General features: G+C 39.7%; 1 protein-coding gene across 2 annotated transcripts in view; it reads right to left on the bottom strand.

Annotated features, from left to right (window-relative positions):
* Window positions 1-446: 446 nt before the first annotated feature.
* The window catches only part of LOC146579117 (uncharacterized), an 87,483-nt gene continuing 74,724 nt past the window's right edge, over window positions 447-13,205 (bottom strand). For both annotated transcript variants that reach the window (XM_085261220.1, XM_085261227.1), the window contains 5 exons: window positions 7,906-8,026; window positions 7,156-7,244; window positions 1,832-1,924; window positions 1,504-1,608; window positions 447-1,411 (listed from right to left, as the gene is read on the bottom strand). In XM_085261220.1, the coding sequence (XP_085117346.1) occupies window positions 1,274-1,411; window positions 1,504-1,608; window positions 1,832-1,924; window positions 7,156-7,244; window positions 7,906-8,026 (546 nt within the window). In that variant the 3' untranslated portion in view covers window positions 447-1,273. The remainder of the gene's footprint in view (window positions 1,412-1,503; window positions 1,609-1,831; window positions 1,925-7,155; window positions 7,245-7,905; window positions 8,027-13,205) is intronic.

Genomic DNA, 13,205 nt, shown 5'->3' with positions numbered 1-13,205 from the left:
AACTGTCTCGTTCCAGCGGTGGGCCTGTGCTAGACAGACCCAACAGCAAGAGTTGTGGCTCGGGTGTGAAATTGATGTTTCTCAGGGTTTTTATCGTTTTTAAACATTACCTTTTTAAATCGTTTTTATCGTTAACTCAGTTTTCTTGGGTATTTAACCGTGTGTCATGAATAAATCTTGTTTTTTGGTACCAGTACTGGTTTTATTTTGTTGTATTCATCTGCAACACCTTAAAGGCCGGTCCATGAAAATATTGTATTGACATAAACTGGTCCATGGCACAAAAAAGGTTGGGGACCGCTGCTCCATTGTGTTGGCCATAAGTTTAAAATGACTTGTCATGGATGAACTGAAATACCATGATTAATAGTGGGACTTCCCCCTGTCATGTAATTTGTCAGAAATGACTTTTTTTGATATTGGACAGTGGAAGTGCCTTATTGTTGGGTCTACTTTACATTATAAAACACCTTTAGTTGACTGTTATTGTGATTTGGTGCTGTATACATAGAATCGAATTCCACGGTTTATATGTGTATTTATTTATTCATTTAATTGCGGGTGATTTGTTAATTCAATTAAATAATCTTTAGTAGGACTGTGACCACACACACACACACACACAGTCTTATATACTGTTTATACTGTTTCGTTTCTGTACTACAGGCAGCAATAACATTTGACACTCATGATGAATGAAGCTGGCAGAGGAGAAGAGAAAACTCTTTGAAGCAATTAACCACTACAATGATCAGGTGCCAGGAGAAGAGAAGGTGGAAAACAGACTTGGTGCAGTGGGAGGGGCGTGTGGCACAGACAGTCTGATATGGCCATTGGAGGCAGCAGTAAGTTACTGTAAGTCTGCATCATTGAAGCAAACTTATAATATGCTTACAATGCTAATGTTTACAAATGCTACAAAGATCATTTTTTAAAATAATAAAAAAAAAAAAAACCAGCCTGATGATTTTCAATAACAATCCAGCTTTTTTTCATGTGAAGTTTTCACTCATGTAGCTTCAGCTTAAAAAAAAATGTGATCTTCATCCAGGTCATTGGAGTTGAACTACTTTTGTGTTGCACCTCAAAGAATAGAGCAAACTTTTTGAAGATTTTACTTTTTTAATACATTTTTAATTAAATGGCAAAAATGTTAAACTGATTTAAAATTATGTGAAAAATATAAAATATAACAACATTATGTTCTTTCATTCATCAAAAACAAAAATCATTCTAGTGAATTTGCATGACGTAATCTTTTTTGTAAAAAGCATCACATTAGTTGGTGCTCTTCTTTAGTGTTGCTGATGAGGATGATCTTCACCTTGTTTCCACTATTCCAGATGGCCATGTCCTTCCACAAGTGAGCGTTGTCAGGATACCGGGTTATGGTTCTATTGAATCGCTTTAACTGTAAATGTAACCAATAAAAATGTCACACATGTCCAAGTGAAAAGCAATAATAATGGAGACTGAGAGAAAAATCTAGTAAAAAAGACTCACAGTGAGTCCTTCTCCAGCTTTCAGTGTAAAGTTTTCTTGAAATTTGTATGTGAAGGGTTCTCTGTCTTTGATCAGTTTTAGCTCCCAACCTGTCATCAATTTATCCTGTAAAAGGGAATCAAGAGAATGAAAAAAGGAAAAAGAATGAGACAATAATAAAGTTCAGTCTGTGTGAAATCCAAAGTGTTTATAAATGAATGTTGCAGTTATGTCTTTCTTGTATCTACAAGTGAAAAGGACCTTGTTTCAGAAATATTTCTGAATACACAAAACATGTTGTTTGTGTTTAGGTAGTACTCATTGTTCATCAGCATGCAAGCAGCAGTACCTCACTGGAAGTGTTTCTCAGGCAGATATAGTTGTAAGTTCTGCTTTCCTCTTCCAAAATGATGTCACCTTTCTGTGGTTTGTTCATCTGTTGCTGAGAGTAACACAACAAATACAGATTAATGTGTGTGACAGATCAGAGATATAAAATATGTGGGGCTTATTAGAAACAGTGTTTTGCTAAATGCTGTTGAAAGATTTAACACACATTGAAAAAATAGATTAAAAAACCTATGTGTGTATTAAGACAGTGACATGACATAATGCTGAGAAACACAGCGTCTTAGCACTGAAGAAACTTCTCGGATGAGAGGTGAGACGTGTTCAAGAAACTTAAAGAAGTCCAGGTGTTTTTCTTTCCAAGCTCCTTAGACTTTATTATGTGTTGTTTGTCTTAATATGAATCAAAGAATTAGTTAAATATTTCTCCTCCTGCTGGTAATATTTTTTTTATCTTCCTCTTTCAACTTCTCGTCATCTTCCTGTGTTTTAATCAAACTAACAGACAAACAGATCAATACGAAGGTTCAGCCTAAACATAATAATCTGTAATGTTAAACATAACAGTCTGAACATGTTTTCAAAACTGTTCACACATTTTCTACATCTTTCACATCTCTCTTCCTTAAAGAGTTCAAACAGGGAATCTGATTTTTAACTGTGTCACAGCACTGGATCTGCAACCCAGTGTTTTAGTTTCATTCTTTCATCATTGTGTCTCTGTCATGGTGTTTAGTTTTCACTTCCAATGTGGCATTATGTTCATTCTAGTCAGTTGTTTCCACTTTCCCTGATCACCTCCTGTATGTATTTAAGTCCTCTGTCTTCCTTTTGAAGATATTTTAGCTTACTTTAGGATTTAGAAATGTTTTAGATAAAATGTATTGTAGAGACACTGACATTGCTCTGAATGTAATAAAGGCCTAAACGTGTCATAAAGTTAGGAGTAGACTTTTAGGAGACCCTCCCCCACCTTGGGCTGTGAAAGTAAAACAAAGATAAGCTATAGCTTAGTGGAAATTCTGCAAGGGATACCTGGGTGGAAGTCTCAGTGTTTGTAATCTGTTAACTATGCTTTGTCTAGGAGTCTGGTGTAGCTTGGGTAAGGGGAGATGGACTTTTATGACTGGCAGGAAGTCACATACGCAGAGACACATATACACATGCACACACACAGGGACACGCACACGCACTTACATGCTCGCACATATATACACAAACACAGAGTTTCAGTTTTATGGCACATCATATAGGGTTTACAATTGGGGGTCGATTCTATAAAACTGTGTGAAAAAGACAAAGGGTTGAGATTTGCAGAGGGACTGCCGGGCCATGTACATCTCCTTTCTAGAAGATGCATAAGTAATTGTGGATGAATAAAAGTTTGTGAAATAACAACTGAGTTCTGGTGTCGTCTCTGGAGGCCTGAGGAATCCCAGAACTGGGGTGAAACTGTTTTAAGGTGACACTTTGTTCAGTGTTAGGTTGACTGTTGTCCCTCCACATCTCACAATAGTTATCAGAGTTTAGTCTCACTTACCTTAGTTTATTCCAGGTTTAGGTGAATTTTTGTGAATATGTGTAAATATGACTGTGGATTTATTTATTATTACAGTATGCTAGCTGGAAAGACTTTGGGGAAAAAAAGCTTCTTATTTACATGAGAACTCTCAAGTCTCCTTCATGAGAAACAGCAGAGATGTAACAACATGCTTTACTAACAACAGACACCATTTTCATCATGGATTCAGCTTCATACTCAGCTTTCTTCATCCAACTTGTGTGTGTAAACATGTTTTGAAATTTGACTTAAGTTACGTATGAAAATTGCTGTTCAGTTTCCTACAGTGTGAGTGTTTGAGGTTAGGAACGGTCACACTGTGATATTTTTAATCCCTGCAACAAGAAACATTAATACAGATGTATATATTTAACAAAGCACGCAACTGATTACTAAACACAGTGATACATTTTTTTTGATCATAATAATAATAATAGCAGAGCATTTTGTTCCATGAAGAGTAATCAGTTGCTGAGTCCCTTATGGACTGGCCTCTGCCTCCTCAGCTTTTCAGAAAATGATGGCTGAAATCCTTAAAGACCTCCCAGGTGTCCAGAACTAAATGGGTGACCTTATTGTCTACAGTGCTTCTGAACATGAACATAAACTTAGTGTTGTTCTGCAGAAGCTCAGGGATGCTGGATTTGTGCTTAAAGAAAATAAATTTCATTTTATGAAGACATCCTTATGCTTCTTAGATCATGTTGTCACTGCTGAAGGCATTCTAGCTCATGATCTTCCTATGTTGATGCTGCTTTGAGATCTGGTACTTCACGTTTTTGCCAAACTTTGTGACTTTTGTAGCCCCTATGTGTGGCTGTGCCAGTGACAAGAACACTTTCACATGGACTTCAGATGCACAAGTGAGCTTTGAAGAGTTAAAAAAGTGGTTTCCACTCTCTCTAATTGCCTCCTGTGTGTATTTAGTCTGCGTGTTGTCATTCAGTCTTTTTCAGGATGTCTGTTCTTCTCACCCAGTCATGTACCTCTTGTCATATTTCTCATAGTTTCACAGTCTCGTCACAGCTTGTCAGTTTTTCCCAGTATATTTTTATTTTAGTTCCGACTGACGTTGATCTTGCCTTGTATTTATATTTCTTTTGTATCTGCCCAATAAAGGCTCGCCTTTTGTTCAAGCTCAAATTCTGTTCTCCCGTGTCTGCATTTGGGTCCTCCATTCACGCTCCATATGGTCTGCCGTGACAGTGACATTCCTACCACTAATGACTTTGCAAAAAGCGCATAAAAGCACACTCCAAAACAAAAACATTATACTCCAGAAACACTTTTGCAGATCTGATCAGCTGTTCATCACATTGGAATAAACTTCATAACACTGACAAAACAAACCATCACAGGTCCGTCATTAACTGCAGAAACCGGACGTGACGTCATTTTAAAGCTAGCAGTTTTTCAGCCCCTGTGGGGCCTTTGAAAATCTAGTGGTGCAATTGAAAGTCATGTTTGACTTTGTGCCTTTGTGTATAAACTTTTTTTTTCCTGGAACAGTTTATAAAAATTACTCTAAAAAATGAGATAATGGCGGCACTCGAAATAGCCTCTCCTCCACATTCTCCTCATGTCCTCAAGCGTTTTACAAACCCTGAAAAGTATGACTAACAAGTTAACTTTCCCATTTTAGTGACACCAACAACAAAGAACCCCTTACTGCTCAAGAGACAGAGAGTGAAAGTACAGTATAGATACGTTTTTTTTGTTTTGTATTGTTTTTTAAAACATAAAACTCATTCTTTGAGCCAGGGGCAGCGCAACAGTGACTCTCTTAGACTGCTTTTAAGTGTTAATATTTTTGTTTTCCTCTGAGATATCTGTTCTGTCACTAGTTAGCTAACAAAAACTAATGCAAGTTTATTAGCAGCAACCAACCACCTAACCAACCCAGCGATGTCACATTGTGTACTTGCAAAAGATATAAACATGCTCTAAAAACGTTAAACTCTTATTTTTTTTTAAATCCAGCATTAAATTTATGTAAAATACAGTTGTTAGAGTAGGGTGTAAATGGTATAATGGTGTAAATTTGCCTAGATACATAATTGAGTTAGATTTCATTTATAGTCCACCAAATCACAGCAAAAATCCCCTTGTGGTATTTTATAATTAAGGTAAAGACCCTACAATAACAGAGATAAAACAAGCAACAACAACGTTTGCTTAGAGAGTTTTTGATATTCATCGGTTCTCAAATGTATTTTTATATCAGAGTTATTTTTGTTTTGTTTTTTGTTTGTTTTAGGCTAGAATAATGCAGTGTCAGGGTTTTGCATGTGAGAAAAATGGCTCTGTTTTAGCCTGGCTAAATTATGCTGAACGCAAAATCTGAGCAGGAGCAGGTTATTCCCTGACTTTTGGTTTAAAATCAGTTTGGAGCATCTTATTTTCACTGATTTGTATTTATAGCATGTTTACTGCTGCATAAAACTGCAGTCATTTGAACACAGGAAACACATTAAGCATACATGTTCAATCAAATTAATTTCACTAAGAAATCAATACGAGGTAAAAAGAGTCATACTTGTTCAAACTTGTCTAATCTCAACCCCAACGGGTCACAGCACAGGCCTGCCCCTCCCAATGTGATTTGGCGCTAATAAAATATAATAAAATAATAATAAATAAATAAATAAATAAAATATAATTCAGCCTGTAAGACAATAAGCTTTAATATTTAACCCTTTGAAGCCGGTTGGAGCGAGCACGCTCTTTTTTGCGTAACTATTTTTAAATCCCGGTAGCACTGCAACCACGTAAGCTAGCGCAATAATTTTTTTTGCATATGAAACCGGAGGAGTTGTACTTACATCTTATACTATCAGCTTGTACTCGGTCACAGTTTCCTTCCACATATAGCTTTGCAAAAACTGCATAAAAAGCACTTGCAGCAACAAAAACATAATATTCCAGAAACACGCTTTGCCGATCCGATCAGCTGTTTGTAACACGTCCTACATTGAAACAGACATCAGCGCGAACGATCGCATGTCCACCATTTCCTGCCCGAAACCGGAAGTGACGTCATTTTCGCGGAAAATGTAGTTTTTTACTTGTAGGCCTTAAGAGCCTATACTGGTGTTTTTATAAGTCATGTTTGACTTTATGCTTTTCTGAATAGTTGCTGGGATGCTTAGAACTTGAATTGCACTGCTGGAAATAGTTTATTTTGATGCACCTGCTGTTTTCTCTGCAAATTTGCATCATAGGATTGTTTTTCGTTTTTCCTGCAGTATATAAAAATTGGTGTATCTCAAAAATAAAACTATGAAGACACTCAAAATAAATTTCCTGTTGTTGTAAACTATTTTTTGCAACTTTTTTGTATTTACAGTTTTGAGGGATAAGCCTCTTAAATTTCTCTAACTAGAAATATATGTTAAAAAAGCAAAAACGATTTTCAATTTTTTTGTAGTTTATTGCACTTTTTTGCAATTTATGTAATTACTATGCACTTAATGCATACATATTATTAAAGTATGGGCTATAACAGTTGTATTGATGTATAGCAACTTGAAATGCTCCCAAAAATGGCACTACAGCATGTAAAAATATAAAGTAAGCTCTGGCGGACTTGGTTCTATGGTAGGTCTTAAAGGGTTAATAGTTTAAATGACAAGTGCCAAAATAATGTAACCAGCGGCCAGGTCTCTCTTGGAAATGAGATTTAAATCTCAATGAGACTTTTCACTTGGATAAATAAAGGATAGTAATAATAATAAAAATTTTAGGCAGAAACTTTCTTACTATACCTGATTGGGGAGGAGGGCTCCGACTTGCCCATCGTTACTTGCTCTTCCCTTTGTTTTGCCAGTGGTGTGCAGATGTTGAGAGGGGAAACCTAAGAGAAAACACACCTGTTGGCAATTGGTTTTTAACAGTTTTGTTTGTTTTTGTTTTTTGTGGTTAACTGTCTTTCTTTAAGATGCCTTCACTGCACACCTGGAGTCACATAGGACTGATCTAGCCATTTGATTGAATTAAATAACATTTGGTCATTTCAAACTCCATTTTCTCTTTAGTCTCCCATCTTTGTCTGAGCTTTGGTCATATAATTATAACATAGACTAAATTATTTCCATTATTTTAATAATAGGCTCCTTAATATCAATATCAATTGGTGTACTGTACAATACATTATATTATAATTGCATCACGGAGATGAAGTAGGTACATGTTAATTATGGATTTGACATCAACTATAAAAATATTACCATAATATTATTATGTTATAGTATATAACGTTTTAAAAAATATAATTTGCACCTTCTCTTTCATTGTATAGAATAGTTTGATTTACTTTACATTAAACTCAAAAAGCTATTTAGAGATGCTGCTTTAGCTCACTTGTATGAGCAAGCGACCACTTGCACTATGGCTAAAAGCTTGCTGCGTGTTTCCTCTTCCTCCACTTTCCTGTCACTCTTCACTGTACCTATCCAATAAAAGCCAGAAAAATGACAAAAAAAGGAATTCAGAGGGTTTATAATAGTGAAATGAACCTCCTGATCCCCGTGCTGTTCTTTCTTCATAGTCTCCTGTCTGTTGGCTTCTTCTCTCATTATATCTTACTGGAGCTTTGTCCCCATTTTCCATATCCTCCTCCTTGCTGGTCTTTTCCAACTAGAAGACAGAAGTAAGATGAAGATTAAGATCATAAAAATATAAAAGGGAACTGAATGACTGGTTGGGGGTGTGGCTACAAATTAATAATAACTAATAAATAAATACAGATTGTTTTATGAACATAGAATGTGAAAAAAGGGGTGAGTGAAGAAGTAAGAATTGATTTGGGTGACATAGATTATTCTCTTTTAGCTTTTCCTCAGTTTTCTTCATCTCCTCGAGCTGCGTTAACAAGTCGAAGAAAGAAGAGAGAGAAAAAGAAAGATTTTACATTTTCATTAATGATTCAATTCTAAAAGCCCCATGGTTTAATATTTTGTGAGTGGTTTATGCCATTTTTCAGGTCTGCTTATAGAAGGAAAATGATTAAATCACCCCAGACCAATCATATCAGCTGCTGTGCTACCAGCCAATTCACTTTAAACAAAGTCACAGAGAGGTAAACACTGAGTGTGTGTAGGTGTAGCAAATGTATTAAATGCTTATGAATCACACCAAAACACCCTTTTTAAAAATTAAATATTTTATCTTGTGTTTTAATCTCCTGCCTATGTGTTTTGAGTCTGTGTGTGTTCGTGCGGTTGTGTACTAGGTGATCACGTAGGCACTGCATGTGTGCCCGGTCACAGCTCCTTCCAGCATGGCCGGAGGAGAGCCAGCCTAGCAGACGCACAACACAGTGGTTGACAGTAAAGAGCCAAGAGATCCAGTGCTGGTTTCTGGCTTTTACTTAAACACCAGAACACAACACATTGACAGGCGTAACACACACAAACTGGTTACACAGGTCTGTGATCAGTGTCAGTAAGACAGTGATTACATGTGCGTTAAATCCAGTTTCTAAACTTGAACCCCCCCAAAAATACATGAATTAATTAATTTAAAAAAATTGTGGCCCCACATAATCGGAAAACTGATTATCACTTATTATTGTTGTCAATGTTTATAGAATAATAATGAATTTAAACATAACATAAACATTGTACATCTTTTACAAGAACACTCTTGACTGTCTTGATGCATGCTCAATCATCCAGGTAAGTAAACCCCAAAAAGTTGATTCTGTTCATCTGGACGTATTGTTTTCAGTGGGAGAAACGTTTTGTCACACATCCAAGTGACTTCTTCAGTCTCAGCTGACTGCAGGTTTCCCCAACCTTATAAACAGTACATTTGCATAATGACTGAAACCAGCCCACATGTCAAAGTTTCTGGCTTTGATGCTCAACCCGTTGATAGGAAGCTTTGAACATCACATCCAGAACAACTTAGATTTTGTTGAGAAGGTGAGCGACGTCATTATGGAGGCAGATGAAACAATGGTCTCGTACAATGTTACATCTGTTTTCACTAGCGTTCCAGTCAATGAGGCGTTGGAGGTATTTTGTAAGAGATTACAGGATGACCCCAACCTCAGGACGACTCTCAGCACAGAGTGGTCCAATCCGCCCTCTGCTTCTCCTTCTGGAGATTCTGCCTTGACCCGCTGTTTTTCACTTTTATGTCTGTAGCCCGTGATCCCATCTGCGTAACTATTTTTAAAGCAATGGCTGCAGAATTGCAACCAGATAGGCAAGAGCAACAGTATTTTTGCATATGAAAACAGAGGAGTTTTCCCAACTTATCATGCATTCAACTTGTCCCAGGTCAACTAATGGCTTTGCAAAAATCCTGTTAAAAGCACACGCAAAAGCAAAAATATTATAGTCCATAAACACGCCTTAACGATCTTATCAGCTGTTTCTACTGTATCATAGCACCTCCTGCTTTGGAATAACGTTTTTTATCAGACTTGTCCAGACATGTCCACCATTACCTGCAAAAAGGGAATTGACATCTCAAAAATAAAATTATGACAATACTCAAATTTCCTGTGGTTGGAAACTATTTTATGCAACTATTTTGCATTTACTGATTTGACAGATCTATCTCTGAAATTTAAAGTTCAGTAGTCAAGCACTATATTTAAATAAAAGTAATGTTATTACAAATCCCGCTCCCCTCTGCCCCCCATGACTGCATATTTACAGCAGTGTAATTTCATGGCTGATATGATGATTGTACATTTCTCTGCTGCTATTATGTCTGTTCAATATATGTAAGATCCTGCACAGCTTTTTCTCACTAATAACAATATTTCATAATCCTAACAATATTTCTTTTTTATATTCTCACATATATATTCTTGTATTTTATACCTTTAGATTATGTTTTATTATTTTATTTATTTATATTGTACAGTCTGGTGACAGTAAATGCACCAGAATTTGATTATGATGTGCACTAGCTGTTCTGAATTACAATAAAGTGGTAATTCTATTCTATTTTGTTCTATTCTATATTCATAAAGATATCAAATAAAAGCTATTTTATGTAAATATCAGGGAGGTGATGTAACATGGTTTTAACAATGTTATGTGTTGTGTTTTTGTGATTAATGATACAGAAACTGCAACAATGGAAGGCAAAACACATCTGTGTGATTCCACAATGTAATCACACACTTTCATTCATAAAAAGTTAATAAATTAGGTTCTATGTAGAATTAAAAGCCGGATATGACATAAATTCCAAAAGGAAGATCCCAAGAAAACAACTGTGTTGTGGATAGGCGTAGCTTTGGGTCACGTGGTGTCGGTAATAGTAATAGTGATTGCTATATCACCTGTTCACGTTTATTGTACAACACTGCATGAGACAACTTCCTTCTTTCCATATGAACTCCTGCATGGCAGAAAGATGCATACTAAACTGGACATGCTCCGTTTGCCTTCTACTGTGTCTCCACTGGATGACTTTGCACCTCATTCAGTTAAGAAATATAAGCTGAAGAGGCAACGTTACACTGATGCTAAGCGTAATGTACAGAAGCATTAAAGGAGAGTAAGGATCATGAAAACACATCATGCTGTTAAAGGACACCTCAGATTTCCTCCGCCTGTAACAGTAACAAAAACCAAAGGCTTCTTGCTGAGTGATGGAAAGATCTAGAATGACACTCGTCTTGTATGCTGTTCCTCAGTGACTGTCCCCAAGACTGCCATGTGTCATGTAGCCTGCCTCGCTGTCACAAAGACCATATTGTGCCATAATATTGGTGGTTGTTGTACTTTAGTTTAACAGAATGGATTTACTGCCAACAGTGCACTAAAAACTACATTAAAAACATAAATGGGAATAATAATGTATTTTTCATTTTGCATAGCAGTGCAAATAATTATAGGCTTATTCAGCCTTACTGTTTGTATTCAGAAGACCCTATGAAAAAGACATCGAGGGAACAGTTTACCCTGCCCGGGATAGGGTTACCGGGGCCTCGCCCTGGAGCCAGGCCCGGGGAGGGTGCCCGAGGGCGAGTGTCTGGTGGCCGGGCCTTAGTCCATGGGGCCCGGCCGGGCACAGCCCGAAGAGGAGACATGGGCCCATCCTCCCGCAGGAGGCGCCATAGGGGTCGGGTGCATTGTGTGTCGGGTGGCGGCCAGGAGCGGAGGCCCTGGCGGACTGACCCCCGGCTGCCAAGACTGGCAATAGGGACATGGAATGTCACCTCTCTGGTGGGGAAGGAGCCTGAGTTAGTGCGTGAGGTTGAGAGGTACTGGCTAGATATAGTCGGGCTCACCTCTACGCATGGCTTGGGCTCTGGAACCAGTCTCCTGGAGAGGGGCTGGACTCTGTCTCAGTCTGGAGTTGCCCCTGGTGAGAGGCGGCGGGCTGGGGTGGGTATTCTAATATCCCCTCGGCTTGCTGCCGGTTCGTTGGGGTTTTTCCCGGTGGACGAGAGGGTTTGTTCCCTGCGCCTTAGGGTCGGGGAACGGGTCCTGACTGTCATCTGTGCTTATGCGCCGAGTGGCAGTTCAGAGTACCCAGCCTTCTTAGAGTCCCTGGGGGGGGGGGGGGGGGGGGGTGCTGGAAGGTGCTCCACCTGGAGACTCTGTTGTCCTGCTGGGAGACTTCAATGCTCACGTGGGTAACGACAGCGAGACCTGGAGGGGCGTGATTGGGAGGAACGGCCTCCCTGATCTGAACCCGAGCGGTGCTTTGTTATTGGACTTCTGTGCTAATCACAGTTTGGCCATAACGAACACCCTGTTCGAACATAAGAGTGTCCATAAGTGCACGTGGCACCAGGATGCTCTAGGCCGTAGGTCGATGATCGATTTTGTAATCGTATCACCAGACCTGCGACCATATGTTCTGGACACTCGGGTAAAGAGAGGGGCTGAGCTGTCAACTGATCACCACCTGGTGGTGAGTTGGATCAGGTGGCGGGGGAGGACACTGGACAGACCTGGTGCACCTAAACGCGTAGTGAGGGTGTGCTGGGAACGTCTAGCAGAGGCCCCAGTCCGCGAGATCTTCAACGCACACCTCCGGCAGAGCTTCGACAGCATTCCGAGGGAGACTGGGGACATCGAGTCCGAATGGACCATGTTCAGCGTCTCCATTGCCGAAGCTGCTGCATTGAGCTGCGGCCGCAGGGTGGTTGGTGCCTGCCGTGGTGGTAATCCCCGAACCAAATGGTGGACACCAGAGGTGAAGGGAGCCACCAGGCTGAAGAAGGAGTCCTATCAGGCTTGGTTAGCCTGTGGGACTCCGGAGGCAGCCGACAGGTATCGACAGGCCAAGCGGAATGCGGCTCGGGCAGTGGCTGAAGCAAAAACTCGGGTGTGGGAGGAGTTCGGAGAGGCCATGGAAAAAGACTTTCGGACTGCCTCGAAGAGATTCTGGCAAACCGTCAGGCGTCTCAGGAGGGGAAAGCGGTGCTCTACCTGCACTGTGTATAGTGCTGGCGGAGCGCTGTTGACGTCGACTGAGAAAATTGTCAGGCGGTGGAAGGAATACTTCGAGGACCTCCTTAATCCCACTGACACGTCTTCCGAGGAGGAAGCAGAGTCTGGGGATGAGGGGAATGACCCGCCAATTTCCGGGGGCGAGGTCACTGAGGCAGTTAAACAACTCCTTGGTGGCAGAGCCCCTGGTGTTGATGAGGTCCGCCCCGAGTTCCTGAAGGCTCTGGACGTTGTAGGGCTGTCCTGGTTGACACGCCTTTGCAATGTTGCGTGGAGATCAGGGGCAGTACCTGTGGACTGGCAGACCGGGGTGGTGGTCCCCATCTTTAAGAAGGGGGACCGGAGGGTGTGTTCCAACTACAGGGGGATCACACTCCTCAGCCTCC

This window comes from Mchenga conophoros, linkage group LG3, assembly GCF_057382185.1.
Source record: "Mchenga conophoros isolate Kocher_MC1m ecotype Shallow Benthic linkage group LG3, M_conophoros_male_GT1.1, whole genome shotgun sequence".
Lineage (NCBI taxonomy): Eukaryota > Metazoa > Chordata > Actinopteri > Cichliformes > Cichlidae > Mchenga > Mchenga conophoros.
This window is presented reverse-complemented; position numbering and strand designations above follow the sequence as displayed.